General features: G+C 44.5%; 1 protein-coding gene across 1 annotated transcript in view; it reads right to left on the bottom strand.

Annotated features, from left to right (window-relative positions):
- Positions 1-9,361: 9,361 nt before the first annotated feature.
- Mthfd1l (methylenetetrahydrofolate dehydrogenase (NADP+ dependent) 1 like) overlaps positions 9,362-20,551 on the bottom strand; it is a 236,318-nt gene continuing 225,128 nt past the window's right edge. Inside the window, exons 27-28 of the mRNA XM_008847734.3 lie at positions 17,583-17,703; positions 9,362-9,441 (exon numbers count right to left, since the gene is read on the bottom strand). Coding sequence (XP_008845956.1) covers positions 17,614-17,703 — 90 coding nt within the window. The 3' untranslated portion in view covers positions 9,362-9,441; positions 17,583-17,613. The remainder of the gene's footprint in view (positions 9,442-17,582; positions 17,704-20,551) is intronic.

Below are 20,551 nucleotides of genomic sequence, written 5' to 3'. Positions count from 1 at the left end.
TGTCACTTCTGCTTCACAGAGTTTAAAGTTGTCAGAAACCAGAACCTACTGCAAATTGCTTTCTCCTTGTACAAGCCTGGCTCCGTGGCCTGCAACACATCCCTCAGTTCCACCAGTGGGTCCCTCCCCTGCAGACCACTCCCACCTCCTGCAGTTTCCAGCTTTGTCCCAGCTTAGCACACCCAGCGTGGCCTCCCTAATGATTTAGCTGTTCAGTGGATTTTTTGTCTGTCTGTAGCTTGCTGTGGATGAGTGTCCTGTTTATATGTATTTACAGTTACTTCAATTAACTGTTCTAATGATGAGCTAGGTAGCATGAATAATTTACAAATAATTTCCTTTTGGCTTTAAAATTATCTGTGCACTCCAATGATGAGCTAGGTAGCATGAATAATTTACAAATAATTTCCTTTTGGCTTTGAAATTATCTGTGCACTCCAATTTTGAGGGGTGTGTGTGTGTGTGTGTATGTGTTGGGGGGATAGCTGAGAGTCTGGGAATCCAAAATTCCAAACGAAGTCATAATAGCATAATCTAAAACGCCTCTTCAGGAGGGACTGTTATGTAGTATGTCCGTCCCCTGGTCCCTGGAAACTCCTTTGGCTAGGAACTCCATGCTGAAGTTGGAAAGCAACTCTCCAATTGGCTTGTCCTGAACCCAGGAGAGCCTGCAAATTCTCCCACGGTGTTTGTCTCTGTTCTTTGTCTGGTACACATTGTCTCTATCAAAGGGGAGGCTCATCAGGAGGCTGACTTAGAGGAGCATTATCAGGGCTCATACAATTACCCAAGGAAGAAAAATTCCTTAATTGTAAGTCTTTGCCAAATACACATTCATTAAATGGGTCTGCTCCTAAGCATACACACAAATAAAATCAGTCTGGTGGTTTTGAGAAATTGTCTCTTCGCCATCTTTATTGTGAATTACGTAAGCAACATGATATATGGTTGAAAATATTAACTGACTTTGAACTCTTCAGGGTCTTTGTGCATAAACATTGATGCCCACACAGGGCTGCATAAACATATGACACTCACACTGATGTCTGGGCAGAGGTCTGCAGCCCTGACCGTTCAATGAGAAATATTTAAGTTGAGCTGATTTGTTACATAAACACTCTAACCTCAGGCTCAGGCGGAGCGGAGCAATTACCCCTGCTCTCCTCTGTGCTGGACCATACCAAAACACAGAGATTGGGCACAGGCCATTTTGGAACAAACCTGCCTCTAGTCTCATCTTAATTGTGGGATGAACACAGCTGACAAGTCTTGAAGTTCAGATCTTTAAAGCATTTCAAGAGGCTGAGCTAAAAACCCCAGCTGTAAACAGAAGTCTAATTGTAGAGTGTGATTTTTATGAAAATGAACTCAAAGCCTGGCTAGAAGCCCCGGGCAGATAGGCACAGAGCCCTGCTTCTGCTCTTTGTAGGAGCGCCTGCTAAGCCCTCTCCCCACCACGCACCCCAAATTCTCAACTTCTAGGATCGTTTCAGAGAGTCCCTTCCCCCAACTTCCTTCTTTTAGCTTAGTGTGATGCTCTGCCTGAGTAGGCACTCAACTCTTAGTGGCTTATTAGACAAGGTTATGGGATGGGAGGGACTGAACTCCTATGACCTCATCCCTCCATTGCTGTCAATTGAACCTTTCTAAGAGGTCACATAAATGAACTAGTAGCTGGGGTGTGGTCACATACTCCTGTCAGCTCAGCACTTGGGAGGCAGGGGCAGGAGAGTCTCAAGTTAGTCTAGCCTGGACTACATAGCGAGTTCAAAGTGACATACGGAAGACCCTGTGCCAAAACCAAAGGAATTAAACTGTTAAACTTGGGACTTGAGAGCCTCGTGAATTCTTAGGGGAGAATGGCAATGAGGGAAATACCATACAAACAACTGTAAGGTACTTGGCTCCGAAGGGAATGAGGAGTTGACAGCGTTGTAATGGTGATGCATGTGGGGGTGCAGGTGGCACCGGGCCAGACTGGCTGCCATTTATGGTCATTCAACCTATCAAAGAGTGTTTGCTTAGTGCTTCCTGGGTGTTTAGCATTGTGCTGGCTCAGTGGTGATACAAAAAGTAGAGGTCAGGTTAATTCTTACATATGGAGAAGAATAATTTAGTAAACTTGTTCAAATATCAATTTCCAAAGCAACCCCAGAATTTGATGGATTATACAAGAAGAAAAGCTTCGGTTTTTTTTTTTTTGAGGCAGGGTCTCATGTAGCTCGAGCTGGCCTCAAATTTGTTTTGTACCTTAGGGTGACCTTGAACTCCTGACCTTCTATCTGTATCTTCTGAGTACTGGGATTACAGGTATATGTTGCCATACCTGGTTTTGTATGGTGCTGTGGATGGAACCCAGGGCTTTGTGCATACTAGGTAAGCACTCTACCAACTATGCCACAGTCCCAGCCAAAGCTTAGGTTTTAACAAGTTTCTCAGGTTATTTTGATGAAGGTAGTCCTGGACTATTTCTAAAACCATGATTTTAAAGACTGTATATATGTAAAAACTGGCCTCAATATAGGGGGATCTGCTGTTAACTGTCCAGGCAGAAGGTCTATGTTCAACTACCATGTATAGGGCTAGCTTAGCTAGAATATACGGGGCCTGACTATTTGATGCCACCTCATGGAAACTGGCTGTGTTGGTTAGTTTTCTGTCAACTTGACACAAAGTAGCATCACTTGGGAAGAGGGAACCTCAAGGAATTTCCCCCATCAGATTGGTCTGTGGCCATGCCTCTGAGGCCTTTCTTTTCTTTTGCTTTCCCTTTCCTCTCTCCTCTCCTTTTCTTCCTCTCTCTCTCTTTTTTTTTTTGCGACAGGGTCTCTCTGTTAGCCCTAGAACTGACCTAGAACTTACTATGTAGACTTGGCTAGTATTGATCTCACAGAGATCACTTGCCTTTGCCTGTGCCTCCTGAGTGTTGGGACTAAAGATGTATGTCTCAGTGCTCAGGGAGGCATTTTCTTAATTGCTGATTGATACAGGAAGGCTCAGCCTACTGTGGATGGGGCCATGTCTGGCCACTTGGGCCTGGGCTGTATGAGAGGGGTGACTGAGCAGGTCAGGGGAAGTAAGTCCAGTAAGCAGCATTCCTTCATGGTCTCTGCTTAAGTTCCTGTCTCCAGGTTCCTTTCTTGAGTTGCAGTCAGCTTTCCAGTCAGACTTTCTTTGTACATTTGTATAAATTCACTCAAATGTTTATTGATCAACTATTGCTTCCCAGTCTGCTATATTATGGGGTTGGGGATACAGTAAGGAACACTCACAAGGTGTTCCCTTTTGGGGGAATTTTTATGTTGATTTTCTTTTTTTTTTTTTGAGACAGGGTCTCCCTATAGCCCCAGCTGTCCTGGAACTATATAAACCAGGCTGGCCTTGAACTCACAGAGATCTGCCTGCCTCTGCCTCCTGAGTGCTGGGATTAAAGGCGTGTACCACCATGCCCGGCTTCTTTTTTTTTTTTTTTTTTTTTTTTTGAGACAGGGTCTTTCTGTAGCCCCAGCTGGCCTAGAACTTACTACACAGAGCAGGCTGGCCTTGAACTCGCAGAGATCAGCCTGCTGGGATTAAAGGCATGTACCACCATGCCTGGCCTAAAGATTTGTTTTTTCATGTTCAAGTGTTTTGCTTGTATGTATGTGTGTGTGCCACATGAGTGCCTGGTGCCTGTAGATGCCAGAAGAGGGCATTGGATCCCCTGGAACTGGAGTCATGGACAGTTGTGAGCTACCATGTGGGTGCTAGGAATCAAACCTGGGTCCTCTGCAAGAGCAGTAAGTGCTCTTAACCACTGAGTCATCTCTCTAGCCCTGATTTCCTGTTCTTAAAGCATTCTGCTTGGTACATGGTAGTTACTTAATTAATGCTTGTAGAATGAATGAACAAATTAGTGGATTAAAAATGTGTTTAACGATAGCAGGATTCTTTGCCACAAGATCAGTATACTAAAATGTGTAATTTTGTGGAAATAGTGTTGTTGTAATGCTAAGCCTATAGTTCTCAGAGATCAGATAGAAGCTGAGGTCCTGGGTGAGCTTGGAAGGTGGGCTGGGGGACAAAGGCAGTTCAGGTGGGACCTAGGGTGCTGGGCATTATCTAAAGCTCACACAGGGAAGCCCTGTCCCAAAGCAGGGCAGGACATGGAGCGCAGGCTGGAGATGACAACTCAGTTGTACCCTGACAGCACTCTACGGTGTCCAGAGGACTACACTGTCTGAGGCAGGCTGGGGACAGGGATTCCAGTTGCACTCTTGGATGAGATTGGGCACAGTCAGGGTGGTGTTTCTGAAGATTGGTACCACTGTTGGGACAGGAGTCTCCACTAAATACAGTCACGGTGCCCTGGAGCAGGGACCTTGGGGACATCTTGAAGTACAGATATAGAAGAAACAGTACTGTAGAGAAGGCAGCCTTGCCCCAGAACCAGGATTTAGGCTGCTAGCATTTCATAACTGTTTGTCTGCCTCTTATGATCCCCCGGAACAGATTGGTGGGTCTGATGCACCATTTCTCAGAATAGTGTTTTAGGCGTCTGAGCATGGCAGTGAGATGCAATATTGAAAAAGCAATCAGATTTGGTGACAGCAACGTACATGCACATGTTTACACATGAAGCAAGGATGGCAGACCTATCAAAATGCAGAGGGAGAGATGAGCACAAATGTGACTGCAAATATCTGTAGGAATGTAAAACGTTTTTATTATTGCATGTGCATGTGTGTGTGGGCGCACATACCATGGCACATGTGGAGGTCGGAGGGCAACTTTGTGGAGTCTCCTTCCACCTGGGATTGAACTCAAGTTGCTAGGCGTGCTTGACAAGTGCCTTTACCTGCCGAGCCACCTTGCCAGCCCTGCAGAAACTCTTACTGATAGTAAAACGCTGGAGATTTTATTGGCAACAAGGATGCGTGTACTATTAGTGCACTGTGGTCTGTTGCGACATTCACAAAGGGAGGAAATGCTATGTTATAGTCAGACAGAAAAATAAATTTATAAATTTTTCTTCAGTCCTAGTTTGGATATTGCTAAACTGTATTCCATTTGCCCTTATATGAAGTGTAGCAGTAAGAGTCTTAGGGGCTTGCTGTCTACAGCTGTATTGAGGGTATGATCCTCATTAATGATCATATGAAAAATCTGTTACTAGCCAATTGTTCTGTCCCAATGCTCCACATTTCTGAACATACAGATTATACTTTGTGTTATAGTTTGAATGAAACTGTCCTCCATACACTCCAAGTATTTGGACATTTTGTCCCCAGATGATGGCGCTGTTTTGGGAGGTCTTAGAAGGTGTGGCTATCCTGGAGGAAGCATGTCACTGGGGATGGGCTTAGAGAGTTCTTAAGCCGTGCCAGATCGCAGTTGCTCTTGTTTCCTGTGCCTGCTGGAAGGTAGGTGTAGAGCCTAGCTTCTGCTCCCCCTCCAGCCACCTCTGCCACCATGCCTCCCTGCTGTGATGGACTATAATTCCCCTGGAACTGTAAGCTCAAATAAACTCTTCCTTCTATAAATTGCTTGGGTCAGTGTTTCTATCACAGCAACAGAAAAGTGACTAATACACTTTGCAACAAATGTTATAAAGTACATTTACTAAGCCCGGTGTGGTGGCACCTGCCTTTAATCCCAGCACTTCAGAGGCAGGTGTAGGCAGATCTCTGCGAGATCGAGGCCAGCCTGATCTCAATAGTGGGTTTCGGGCCAGCTGAGGCTACAGGGAGACCCTGTTTCAAAAATAAAGCACTTATTGTTTACTCCTCTGTGTACAGAGGTATACAAAAATAGTATAGAAATATCTATACCTGGATTTTTCTGGAATAAATAAGGTAAGTTTAGAGTGGGCATGGTGACAAATTCCTATATTCCTAGCACTCAGGAGGTGGAGGCAGGAGAATCAGGATTTTGAGACTAGCCTGGGCTCCATAGATTTCAAGGCTAGCTGGAATTGTATAGTAAGACCCTGTTTCAAGCAAAATCAAGAGCTAGAGATGTAACTCAGTGGTAGAGTACTTACCTAGCATTAGGCTCTGGGCTGTTCCTGAGAACTAGGACTCTTTACCTTTTTTAAAATATACTTCTGTATTACTATAACGGTGTCAACATAGTCTAGCTATGCAGACTGGCAACTGAGGAATAAAGAATATTAATTGGGCCTAGGTGCAGCTCAGGCTCTGGGTCCAATCCCTAGCACCCCTCCCCCAAGTACTAGCGATGGCTTGGCTGACTGTTTTCTTCCTTCCTTGGTTCCTGTTTTGTTCATTCAGCTGACCCCGCCTGTGTGTTCTCTGTGGCAATCCGCAGATTGATTCCTCTGGTCTGGAGCTTTGCCTTTCCAGGGGTCGCAATGACTGGTGGTGAGGCACAGGCGGGTGCAGCCACTTGTGAGCTCTGCTGCGCAGTTGGAGCCTAACATCATTTCTACTATAGAGCCAGAAAGAAATCAGGATTGGCCTTTCCTGGGAAGCCGTCTAACTTCAGCCTACCAAGTCAAAGGTTATGTTTTAAAATTTTTCACACAGCAGCCTAAGTAGAGATAGCTGCTAACTGGTCTTCCCAATCTTGTTATTACAGTGGTCTCTGAGTATCCCCAAGACTAGTTCCTGGGTCCTTCCTACTCGAGTCCTCAGATTTTCAAGTCCCTTATAGAAAATGTCATAATGTTTGCATGTAACTGACACACATCCTCCTGTGAACTTTGAATCGTCTCTAGATTACCCATAAGACCTCATACAGTGTCAGTGCTGTGTAAATGGCTAATCTGCTGTATTGTAGAATAATAACAAGAAACAATGTCTACACACATTCAGCGCCGATGCAGAGATTCCCCTTAGGTATTTCAATTGGTGGTTGGCTGAATCCATGGATGAGGAGCCATGGCTACGAAAGGTGGTCTCTTCTTCCTGTCTACGCCTATCTCAAGCATTCATAAGCGGATAAGCCTATTCATTAACCTGCCAAGGGCCTTTCTTCACAGTGGAGACTGCAAATCACTCAACACCAGTGTTTTCCCCCACACAGGGCAGGGGATGGAATGAGAGAAAACAAACAACAACCATAATCAGACACCTAGAGCAAAAATGAGTCTTGTGATTTGAAAATGAAAGGGCCCCAAGGCTCCCGTGTTTGAACACTTCCTGTCTTGGAAGGTTGTGGAGCCTTTAGGAGGTGGAGCCTCACTAGAGGAAGTGGGTCTCTGTAGACAGGCTTGAAGTTTTATAGACTGACCCTATTTCCTGTCCATTCTGTGTGGAGATGTGAGGAGTCTCAGTCATAGGCTCCCATACCGTGGAGCCGCTTGATGTCGTGCCTTCTGTGCCATGATGGACTGTATTCCCTCAAACCACGAGCCCAAATAAATCCATCCTCCCTTAAATTGCTTTGTCAGGAATCTGATCACAGGGACAAGAGGAGTAACTAATATAATCCCCTGTATGGGAAAACAGTTTTGAATCTCCAACATCTGTAGCTAGGTCCTTCCAAGAGAGCATTCCCAGAATGCTCTCCTATACAGAGTGTCAGGAAACTCCCACTTTTTGGAGGTGAAGAGTTACCAGATAAAATCAGTAAGGAAAGAAGATCTGGGTCTAAAGCCCTTGGAATTTAGATTTCCAAAATGTTTTACCTAAAACATTTTCAGAACTACAAAACAAAACTTTATATATGACAGAGGAAAATGAAAAAAATTAAGAAGAATCGCAGATGGCATTGGCTTAAAAACCAGCTCATGCTGGGCATGGTGCTGCATGCCTTTAGTCCCAGCACTCGGGAGGCAGAGGCAGATGGATCTCTGAGTTCAAGGCCAGCCTGGTCTGCATAGCAAGTTCCAGGCCAGTTGGGGCTACAGGGAGACCCTGTCTCAAAAAGACCAAAAAAAAAAAAGTAGTAAAACCAGCTCACGATGACACTGCTTTCCGAGTTCCTTATATGGAGAACTTATAATCAGGAAATAGGCATAGGTATTGAACAGACTGGCTAAGAGCAATGTGGAGAGATGTTCTTAAACAAAGGGGGACACCTTAACATTACCAAATCAAGTCACTTTCAGGATAGGCTGCCTTTGGGCAGGCTTTTAGTTATCAGTGTTTTGGAACAAACTAAATTGTGTATAAAGACACATTATGGGCCAAGCAGGGTCACTGGGGGGTGAGGGGAGAGCATGCAGGAAGGCTCCTGCAGGATGTACCCTGGGGCATTTCGGATATTTATGGTGACAATTTTACTTATACTGCTTAGAGGACAATTACTTCTTGTTTGTTTCTGAATCCTTGGTTTTGTTTTAAGTTTTATATAATTTTATATTATTGCAGGGAAAAAAATAAAAATAAATCAGGGTCAGAAGTGGGGGAACAAGCCCTAGAACATTCTCTACTATGCATTCAGAGTTGGGCCTAAGGAAAAACAAGCCAAACACCTGACCTTTAAGAGCTACTTTCCTATCCCATGGGTCCAGAAAGTTTAATGGTCATTGGGATTCATTCATTCACCAGTGGAAGAAACTAGCATGCTTGTTTTTTTTCCTTTTTTTTTTTTTTTTGAGTCTCACTATGTCGCCCTGGCTGGCCTGGAACTTGCTATGTAGACCAGGCTGGCCTCTGACCTTGAATGCACAGAGATCTGCTTATCTCTGCCTCCCAAGTACTCAGATTAAAGACTCCTGCCAGCATGCCTGGTTTAAACTAGCAAACTTGTAATTAGGTAAGTGATTTCACTGGAACCGGGAAGTCGATGCAGAGAAAGTACACTTTGGTTTAAGACCTGCTTTCTCACAGTCAAAAGATCTCAGTTGTCCAGACGTTTCTCCATGTGTGCTTTTTTTCCTGTCTCATTTATAAAGCTCTGCTTGCACGCTCAGTGCTCCAGAAAATCTGTGTCAGGTGACAACCCCACCAGCTTTGTTCGGACAGGGACAGTGACATCCCACATCCGGACAGCAGCTTAATTTAGCACTGAAAACTGACCAGGTGGTTTTTCTAGAAACATGTTTATTTTCAGTTCAAAGACAAAAATAAAGAATGCAGCTCAGTGGTAGGGCACTGGCCTAGCATGTGCAAAGCTTGGAGCTCTATCCCCAGCATGGGGGGCCGGGGGTGGGGTGGGGGGGATAAAAAAAGACAAAAGAGGAAACTCCATAATGGAAAACATTACCTTTTAGTTCACACTCTCATAATCCCCCAGTCCTCATAAAATAAACATTCTAAAGTATAAGCAGCAGGCAATACTGTAAACTCTCAGGAACAGAAAATAAATTAGTTTCTTTCAGACGAGGCACAGGTCTTTCTGTAGAACACCACTCGGCTTGCAAGCAGTTCATCTTGAACAAGGAAGAGATCTTTGGCTGATTTTGCTCTTTATCCCAGCATTTTGTAATGGGCACATTTCAGATTCACTTTCTTCTCCAAGCAAAAAGGCGGGGAGCCATTTGTTTTGAGGAGCCTGAAAAATAGAAAAAGGGAAAAAATTCAGGTTTACGCTCGGCTTTTTTCTTTGGTGTTAAATTCTTTTTTTTTTTTTTTTTTCAGAGCTGAGGACCGAACCCAGGGCCTTGCGCTTGCTAGGCAAGCACTCTGCCACTGAGCTAAATTCCCAACCCCTTAAATTCTTTTTTTTTAAAAAAAATTATTATTTTTATTTTATGTGTATGCCTGTATTGCCTGCATGTAGGTAAGTGCACCCGTGTCATGCAATGCCCACAGAGGTCAGAAGAGGCTGTTGGATCCCCTGGGACTGGAGTTAGTTAGCTGCCATGTGGGTGCTGGGATCTGAACACAGGTCTTCTGCAAGAACAACCAGTGTTCTTAACCGATGAGCCATTTCTCCAGCCCCAGTGTTAAATTCTGAATTGTGTTGTAGTTCCAAAGTTTGAGGCCAGTAGAGAATCCAAGAGCAGAGAATTCCATTCACAAGTCAAGGCTGGGATCTCTGTGTGGGATGTTTCCCTTATGAGAAAGGGGGAGGGAGACAGGTGGATCCCTGGGGCTTGGGGGTCAGCCAGCCTAGCCTACTTGGCCAGTGAGTTCCAGGCCAGTGAGAGACCCCATGTCAAAAAACAAGGTGGACAGTGTGATATCTGTGTATGCACACTTGTATATGCACATCCCCCACAAACACACATACACACACAAAGTGAGAAACAGACTTGGCACTCTACTACCACAAGCCAGTACCCTACCAGGCAGCCTCTGAACTTTCTAAGATTCTAGAATTACTATGACTTCTAGATTTTGATCTGTAGTGTGTAGGGTCCTGTGATTGTTATGGATTTTAGATTAATGATCTGGTTGCCTTGGATTTCTCCTTTTTTATATAGTGAGCACAGAGAGCAAGTTCTGAAAATGTGCTTGAGATGATAAGGGAGTGAGTGGACCCAACACCTGGAAGATTTGCTGCCTTTTCTTAAAGAATATTATGATTTTGTAATATTTGGTTATTTGTTTTTGAGATAAAGTTTCATGAAGCCCAGGCTGGCCCTGAACTCATTATATAGTCTAGGCTAGCCTCCCAACCCTCTTGACTCTACCTCTCAAACTCTGGGATTGCAGGCATACACTACATACCAGCTCTCTGTAATCTAGAAGGTAAAAGTGATGAGGTTATTTTGAAAAATAACTAAGTAAAACATCTAAGTCTCAGAAAAAGTGTTCTCACTCCAGGAAAAATGTAAATGCCAGTATGTGGCTTTTTATCTGAATTTATACATGGGGAGGATTTATCTGTGGGCCAAGAGAGTTTACTCTCTGCTGAAATTGGGTTAGGTTGGCCTCCCACAGATAACTGAGCAGTCTAGAGGCAAGGGGAGATGCCCAGCAGTTTAAAGACAGAAGACAGTGATGGAGAAGGGGACGAGGAACTTCAAATACTCCCGTAACATCAGAGTTCAAGTTGGGGGAGTAAACAGAAAACAGAAGTATGACAAGTATAATAAACGTGAACCAAATGAAAATATTTTAGATGTTAGGAGGATGGTCTGGTACAGTCCCTGCCTCTCCACTCAGGGACAGCGGCCTCATTGCAATAGTCAGTGACCCCAGACATGAGGGTCAGTGAGTCTGGGGGAGGGAAGGAATTGCTGGGCAGAGGCTGGTGGCTCTGTGGACTGGAGAGGCCCCTCAGCTTGGGAAGCTTTCCTCACTGCATCAGTGCAGGGTGGAAGACCTGCTGGCTAGTTTCGTGGTTTAGAGAGTTTTTGTGTTTAGAGTCTATATTCCACATTTTTTTTCCTCTTAATTTTTTGTAAGTCAGTGTCTTGAAACGTAGCCTAAGCTGGCCTTGAACTTGTAGCCCTCCTGCCTCAGCCTTCCTAGGCCAGATTACAGTGTGTACCACTACACTACATCTAGCTGTGGTCCCACACTGTAAGGAAAATAGAAGGGTTGACAAAAGCATTCAAAGTCTAATTATAGATGAAAAAAAGACATACAATAGGTGAAAATGTAATGTAAAAATGAATTATTATTTTGTGGGGAAAAAAAACCAACATCAGAAATATTCATTGGGAAAGTATTTTAGACAGAATATATGAAATGTTTTTTCTTTTTGAGACAGGGTCTCCCTATAGCCCCAGCTGGCCTGGAATGCATTCTGTAGTCTAGGCTGGCTGCGATCTCACAGAGATCTGCTTGCCTCAGCCTCAGCCTCCCAAGGGCTGGAACTAAAGGTGTGGGCCACCACTCTCAGCCCCTATATTTTTTCTTGCTGGTACTGGAGACTGAACCAAGGGCCTTGCACATCCCCAGCCCAAAACATATACGAAATATTCAGTATGTGAATTGTAAGAGAATAAAACACGCTCCAAAGCTTCTTTTAAGGGGAATTAAGAATGCCACAATTATAGTGGGGTAGAGTGGTAGACCTTTAATCCCTGCACTTGGGAGGCAGAGGGAGGCAGACCTCTGTAAGTTCGAGGCCAGCCTGGTCTACACAGCCAAGTTCCAGGCCAGTCAATGCTACACAATGAGATCCTGAAGAAAAAAAGAGAGAGAAAAGGAAAACAAGAAAAAAAAGACTGTCATAGCTGGGGCTGGAAGTTAAAAGCATTTGCTGATTTTTCAGTGGATCTGGGTTTGGTTCCCAGCACCCCCTTGGCAGCACATAACTGTCCATAATTCCAGTTTCAGGGGATCTGACACCCTCTTCTGGCCTCCGAGGGCACCAAGCACGCATGTGGTGTACATATATACATGGATGCAAACATTCATACACATAAAAAAAAAAAGACATCTGGGGCTGGAGAGATGGCTCAGCAGTTAAGAGCATTGACTGCTCTTGCAGAGGATCTGGGTTCAATTCCCAGCACCCACATGGTAGCTACAAACTGTCCTTAACTCCAGTTCCAGGGGAATCCGAAGCCCTCTTCTGACCTCCACAGCATTGCATGGCACAGGCGCACTCACATACCTGTAGGCAATACACTCATATATATAAAATAATAAATATTAAAAAAAACTAATAAAAAAAAGACATCTTTTAACAAAAGGCCATAGCTATTGCTAGATGTGGAAAATTTAATTATCAGTCTTTAGGTGCTGGGGAGGATTAAGTACTGAGGGCTGCCATCCTCCTGGGCCCCTACCCAGGATGTGGGAAAAGAGGGGTGTGTTCACTCTCTGAGACCATTCTTCAAGCACAATGGCAGCGAGAAAAAATTTAAGAACGCCAATCCCAGAGCCCAGATGCTCCCCTAGGGTCCCCTGTGGTGTGGGAGTTGGGGTGCTGGGGTCCCCTGTGGCGAGGGAGTTGAGGTGCTAGGGTCCCCTGTGGCACGGGAACTGGGGTGCTAGGGTTCTCTATGGTGCAGGAGTTGGGGTGGAACAGATCTGTCCACAGAAAGGCTGGCATGCAGCCACCCTGTTCAAGATTAGTTTCTGATTAGTAAGTATCTTGGAAAATTTCTGCTAAAGGCATTAGGGAAGAAAACAGTTGGTATGATGCTGCGTTCTATGGATATAACTCTAAAAAAGCAATTTTCTTTGGTGAAACATTGGCGCTTACAGCAAGACCAGAGTGAATCGGAGTCCACACCAGACACTGCACACAGCAGGACAGAGTAAGAGGACACCTGGATACTTCAGAAAATTTGACAGACTTTAATGTATTCTCCATTTCAACGAATTTTGTTGAGGCTCAAAAACATGATAAAGGTTTCAAATGAAAACCCAGAAGAGGGGTGGGGAGGAAACCCAAGCCAAACCAAAATAAAGAACAACCAACAGCAGGATGGATTTCACTGGGACAAAAACTTATTTGAAATAGGTCTATTCAGTGACATCCAAAAGAATGAATCACACCCTTATTCTAACAATAGCGAGAGTGGTACAGGGAAGTCTCTGGACAAAGGGGGCAGAGCTCAAGTTCTGGTAACTTCTTGGATCTCACGGTCACATATAGTCTCATACTGTTTCCTAGAGGGAAAGTGACATGGGCAGGAAATGCAAGGACGGAAAGCAGTCATCAGTTTCGAGCGATTTTCCCATGTGGGGCACTGGGGCACTGGAGCACGTCCCCACCACATTCCTTGAAGGATTGTGACTCTGCTGCCCTGCAGCCGAAGATCTAGAACTATCTACACCGCGTCACTATGACAGTGTAGTAATAGTAAGTGCTTTCCTGATGCTGGACCTCTGCCCAGGATGGAACATTTTTATTTATACATTTTGAATGGCCACAGACTGCTGAGTATTGGTAGAAGCAGTCCCTGATTACCACATGCAAGAGACACAGGAAATAGGAAGGATGTTTCTAGGAGCGTTAGAGAGAACTCACTGAGAGGGAATGGTTGCTTTGTATAGTGTTTTTTTATCTGAGGATACCAGATCCCTTTTCAATTGTTCCAGCAGGGCCAAATGATGGGTTTTGAGCTTCTGCCCAGCAAGCCTAGAACAGTATTTAACCATTCACAAGGAAGCAGCCTTGGAGAAATGAGAGACAAAGCCATTCAAGCAGAGAATGAAGTAAAAGCCTCACACTGAGGCCCAGTTATGCTGAGTTCTGATACACTCGGAGCTTTTAATACTCAAATACTTGTCTTTATTATATTAAAAAATCACCTGAATGTATTTGCCAGCTGCTATTATCTTTTTGGAAAGGCCTAAATTCATGTAGAGAACGGGGAAGGCATGTGTAATATGTGAGCTAGTTAATCTGGGTTGGATCTTGCCTTTGGTAGCTATTGGCCATGTGTGTTGACCTCCCTGGGTCTGTGTTTTCACAGCTCTGAAACACAATACTTATCTTGATGCCTTGATGCCAGCATCCTAGGTGATTGGTGTGGCAAAATGACATGAGTTAGTCACAAAGAGACGAGCACTGTGACAGGGGAGGCATCTGAGTCCAATGGATGAAGACTGCTCTCAGCTACCACCTCTGTGAGCACAGGGGGAGGGCTGATTTTCCCGAAGCTCTGAGCTTTATGGGAACACAGCTACTTCCAAGGGTGCTGTGATTAACAGTGCAAGGTGTGAGGGTGGTACTTGGCATGTGGGAAGACCATTTCCACAGCCCAGAGTCCTGACCACAGACCCCTACTCCATTTAAATCTTATTAGTTTATTTTAGATAGTGAGTTCTAGGGTAGCTATGTGAGATTCAATGTGAAGGATGGCCTTGAACTCCTGATCCTCCTGCCTCCACCTCCTAAGTGCTGGGATTAAAGGCATGTGCCACCACTCCTGGACCACTCTGTCTTTTAATAAAATCTGGAGCAGTACTCATTTGGGAACATATAAGTTATAATCCGGAAAGGACCTAAGTGTATGCTTAGGGCATGTGCCTGGCATTACCCCAGTCTTAACTGCAATAATTAGGGTATGATTGGGCTCATATGATCTACTTAGAGAACAAATGAAAACTGACCAAAAGACTGGAAAAAAATACTATTCATTAGCGATGAGAAAATCATATATCGTTCTGGAGGCAAATGACAGACGACAGAAATGTACCATGTAGGATTTGTGACACAAAAAGAATAGTTAGGACAGGGTCAATTTTTGGTTTAAAGGAATGGTATTGTTATTTTCCCAAGGCCTCACTGGGAACAAGAAGACAGAGTCATAACAAAAGACCAAAATAACGCTGTTATCAACGCTCAGGTTTATGGGTTTTTTGTTAAACTAGTCATCTGACTTCATTTTTTGGAGTTTTCTTTTTAAGAATGATGAAGATAACACACATGGTTGTGGCTAAAAGTCAAAATGTCCCCTCTTCTCAGCAAGAAACACAAGCATCTAAATACCACTTATCATGAAACACTTCTATACCTCGTTTTAATAAATTCTATTATTTCAGCGGCCTAGATCATCATCATTTAGAAAAAAAAAAGCTCTAGCACTTTAAAAGTGGAGGCTAGAGGATGAAGATTTCAAGGTCATCCTTGGTTGCATAGCAAATTCAAGGCCAGCCTGGACTAAGTGAAAACCTGTAAAACCCAAAAAAGCCCAGGGAGCAGGGCTGGTCATAAGATCAGAAACCTGAAACATAAAGTAGTCAGGCACACTGGAGCACATCTTTACTTCAAGTACTTGGGAGGTGAGTTCAAGGCCAACCTGGTCTACACTGCGAGTTCTAGGCCAGCCAGGGCTACACAGTGAGATTCCATCTCACAAAACCCTAAACAGTTTTTAATTTTACTCACTTATTTTTTTGAGACAGGGTCTCCCTGTACCTCCAGCTGACCTGGAACTTGCTATGTAGACCAGGCTGGTCTCGAACTCAAAGATCTGTCTGCCTCTGCCTCCCGAGTGCTGGGATTAAAGGGGTGTGCCACTACCCCAGGCTCCGGTCTTACAAGAAAAAAACAAAACAAAAAACCTTCCCAATCTCAAAACACCCATGGAGCTTGGGAGATGGCTCAATTAGTAAAGTGCTTGTTTTTTGAGTTCAATCCCCAGAACCTACACACAATTTCCAGGTATACTGGTATGTGTTTATAATCCCAGTGCTGGGGAAGTAGAGACAGAAGGATCCCTGGGGTTCTCTGGACACCTGGTCTAGCTCACTTGGCGCGTGCGCACGCACACACACACACACACACACACACACACACACACACACACACGCACGCACACGCGCGCGCAAACAGCTCCTGAGGACTGACACCCGAGTTTGTCCTCTGGTCTCCACAAGCATGAGCTCATCCCCTCCCCCAACCCAAACCCCATAAAACCCTATTGATTAATAGTGTTGAAAGCAATGGAAATGGGAATCTGGCAGCCTGCTTAGGGCCCCAGATCAGAGATTGAAGGGTGGCTAGGTAGCTCATCAAGGGCCCAGAGCTGAATATGGAGAGGAAGGGGCTCTGGGCTAAGGAAGCAAGTGAATTATGAGGTTTGGGGGAAGACTGTATCCTGGGAGTATGGTCAGGACATGTTGATCTATGAGATGTGAAGGGAGCCCCAAGCCTTTAAAACTTCTTGGGATTCCAAGAAGGAAGATTGGAAGTGTGGTCACTTTCTTTTTGATGGGCCCTTAGGGTAGAAGTCAGACGATATTGCTACAACACTGTGGGGTGGGCAGGAATGAGGCCCAACCTCCTAGGTCTGGGTGGCCTAAGAGGCATAGAATAAAGCTCCTCCTTAAACTGTGGTGACCAGAATCCAAAGGCCCTAATTTCCTGTGGCTCATGGAAGACCTGTTAATGTGGATGTCTTTCCAGTGGCAGAAGAGTTCAACACATCTGTTATGCCATAATTAAGAGTTGAACTGTGTCCCCCCGAAAGAGATGTTGGACCCTAACTCTGAGCACCTATGACAGAGACCTTACTTGGAAACAGGATCTTTGGCAGAATAATCAAGTTAAGATGAAATCATCAGGATGGGCCCGAATCGATCTGATATGGTTGATGTTCTTAAAAGAGAAATAGAAAGTGTTATGTGTGGTGGTGAGCTAAGGCAGGAGGATCATGAGTTCCAGGCCAGTCTGGGCTACTTAAAGAGTTCTCATCTCAAAAAAACAAAACAAAAAGCCTCCAAATCCTTCTGAAAATAACACCACATACACACAAATCAAATAAAGGAAAAAAGACAAAGAGGGTCAGAGGAAGACAGAGACAAGAGGAGAACACCCAGTGACCAGAGGTAGAAATGACGGTGATGCAACTGCATGGTGAATGTGCCGTGACCTTCCTCAGAGGGATCAGGACACCCACTTAGCTGACACCCTGACCCTGAACTTCCAGCTTGCAGGACTGCAGGAGAACAGAGCTCCATTTTAACCTACCCAGTTCATGGTATTTTGTTATGGCAGCCCTGGGAAATGAACTCAAGTTTTCTCCAACACAGCTGTAACTCTGTACTAAGATGACTGGTATCAAGGGAGGAAGTCAATATTAGATGACAGCAGTTACTGGCCTTTCTAATTATCAGAAACGCTCAAGTTCAGATTCACAAATGGCATGATTTGGCCAGGAGACCAACAATGTAACTGCATGTCCACACTTGGGAGGGGACCCCAGTCCACAGGCAGTTACTAGATAAGAACTTGTAGTGATCTAGGAAAGAAACTACTTATTTGATCATTTTTATAAGCATCAGAAAAATAACACAAGAAAACGTTTGCACTGAAAACAAAACATGTCAGCCTACCTGGCTCAGGTCCTGTGAGAATCCCGTTTAGTTAGAACAAGCCCTTAACTTGCTCTGTTTCTGTGTCCAGATCTATATCATAAAAGCAGGGCCGAGTGGGCAGGCCTGGCATTGTGCTCATCTGGAGGAGAAAACAAAGTTATCACATGTTAGCAGAGTCCACGAAGTGATTAATCACGTTGGACATGGCCCACTCGAAGACATAAACCAACCATACAGTTCACGACAGCCTCCCCTGATATGTTATACCCAGGCAGCTCTTTCATTTGCCTCCTGCAATTTCCAATCTACAAGAAAATCAAATATGAAAGGTCCATGTCCCCTTCCTGAAAACACTGCCTATTTATCTCACTCTTATCCTTACGGCAAACTCTTGTTACCAGTGACTTTGCAAACCTTTTCTTCTAAGTCAAATCTGCATACTGAATGAACATAAGGCCAGGCCCTCTGGTTGGGACTGGAGTTTCTTCATCACCAAGCAATATATATATATATTTGTAAAATCAAAAGGCTATAGGCACAGCTCAAAACTCCTGTCCTCTAGACAACAGTCACCTGGCTTTCCCAACAAAATCTCCCGTGCACTTGCTTTGCACTGGGTAAAGGACTGAGTGCTTTACCTACTTTTTTCTTTCAACAATCTACATGGGGTGGGCATGGGACATTTTTATTATTCCTATGTCATAAGGAGGGAAACTGAGGTCAAAGGAGGGTAAGGTACTTGCCCAAGGTTGCATAGGTAATAAACAAATAAACACCATGTAGACTTTGGGCTTTGCTGGTGACGTTAGACTTCCTGTTTTACCCCTAGCACCTCAGTGGCACCTGTGTATTTCACACACATGACAGTCAGTTTCATGGAGCTTCCCAGAACCTTCTGAGATAGATACCTGCTTTCACTGCGCCTTATAGGTGGTGTGTATGTTTTAGTGGAACCTGGTTTTTTGAGGTAGGGTATCATGCAGTCCAGGCTGGCTTTAAATTCCTAAACTTCCTGCTGAGATCACAGGCATGTGCCAGCAGGCCCAGCAAGGGGAGAAGATATTAAGGCAAAAAGGTAAGTGCTTAGTTAGGGATGGAGACAGTATGAGACCCATTCTTCACTGCTTTGCTGAGCTGACTCTGGAGGCCAGATGCTCTGCTTGCTGCCCCAGAACGCTCTAGTGTACCAAGAAAGGGCACTGGTGCCACACTAACACTGCTCCAGGATCTGCACAGTAAAGCTCAGGTGATCCTCCCATTTCAATATTTTCTACTGAAATGCAGGTCCTCCAAATGAGCCTCTAAATGCACAGCTATGTCTACCCATCATCCAGATGTGGTACCTTGCTTCTGGCTCTTCAGAGGCCAGGCTGGATGCTGTGTCATGTAGAACTCTTGCCTGTCCCCTTCTTCCAGCTGAGGCACTCATCATGAGATAAACAGTAACAGGCTAACTTTCGCTGGCCTGCAGGGTTGGTCTGCCTCCTCTCACCCCGCAATAGGTCTCATCAGAGAAGGAACTATAAGGTGGAACATAGCTCCCACTCCCTGCTTCCCCCAGTGGCGGCTGCTGCTCTCTATCTACTAACATAAAGGTAAAGCTCAGGGTCAGTTGAGGTGACAAAACCCAAGAAGAACTCTAAAGGAAGTGTACTTGGGGCCATGCACAAAACGACCAATGGAAGAGTCTAATGTAAATGCAGATAACCGAAATGTACCACTCACTTGCTTGTTTACATGCTATTTCTACAGATAGGAGCAGTCAACAACTCCACTAGTCACTTTCAGCTGATGGAGGACCAAGAACCCATAGAGGTTCCTTGGAGTAAGGTCTACTGGTAGTCATGAATCTGAACAAGTGTTTTCTGGTCATTCTAGTAAGATTAGCCAAGATATTAAGTGCCCAGATGCAAGAGATCTTTCTCCCATTTTCAATTTATTTCTTTTAAGTGGGAGAGACATGAGTGTAACCACAAGATTCCCACATCCCTTTCCAAGGATGCGATCATCACTTCTGAGAATCGGGACTACTTATTTGGGCTAAGCAGCAGCAAACCAGAAACCACAGGATCTGTAGAGTGAGACCCCTAGCCTATAAGTAAACAGTCATGCTCAAGAAGCCCGCAGCACTTTCTGTTGAGCAAGTGCAATATGGAGTTCTGTTACCAAGACCTTAGACTTGGACTGGTTCTGAACCAGTAACAAGTTATCAACGACTTTAGCTCCTAGACAAGACTCAATAAACCACGGCAGAAGGAATTAAAAAAAAAAAAAATCCAGAGCCCTTGGGAACTGACGTCTGGCCACAAGTCTGGGGTCAGTGGGTATCTGGGCTGACTATCTGTGTACCCTCTAAGAGGCCTTCTGCTTAAAATGGCTAAGGAGACACTAGACCTACTTGTCTTGTCATATTAATGGATTCTTTCACAAAGACTGGCCTCAGAGAAACCATACGTTCTATTAAGGCTGTTTACAAACATACATCAGGGCCAAGGAGATGGCTCAGTGGGTAAAGGTGCTTGTTGTCAAGCCTGATGACCTGAGTTTGATTCCTGGGATCCACAAGGTGGAAGGAAAGAACTAACTCCTGCAAATTATCCTCTAACCTCTACACATGCACTGTGGCACATGCATGTGCTCCCAATAAATAAATTTAACAATAATAAAAAAGAAAGATACTAAAAAACCAATAAAGAGAAAATGGCCACCAGGGTAATCCTAGCACTCTGGAGGAAGATGCTTGTTGTCAAGCGTGATGACCTGAGTGTGATTCCTGGGATCCACAAGGTGGAAGGAAAGAACTAACTCCTGCAAATTATCCTCTAACCTCTACACATGCACTGTGGCACATGCATGTGCTCCCAATAAATAAATTTAACAATAATAAAAAAGAAAGATACTAAAAAACCAATAAAGAGAAAATGGCCACCAGGGTAATCCTAGCACTCTGGAGGAAGAGGAAAGAGATCTCAAGTTGGAGGCCAGTA

This window comes from Nannospalax galili, unplaced genomic scaffold (assembly GCF_000622305.1).
Source record: "Nannospalax galili isolate Female #2095 unplaced genomic scaffold, S.galili_v1.0 scaffold563, whole genome shotgun sequence".
NCBI classification, from domain to species: Eukaryota; Metazoa; Chordata; class Mammalia; order Rodentia; family Spalacidae; genus Nannospalax; species Nannospalax galili.
The sequence above is the reverse complement of the archived record's forward strand: the minus strand, read 5'-3'. Positions and strand labels throughout refer to the sequence as shown.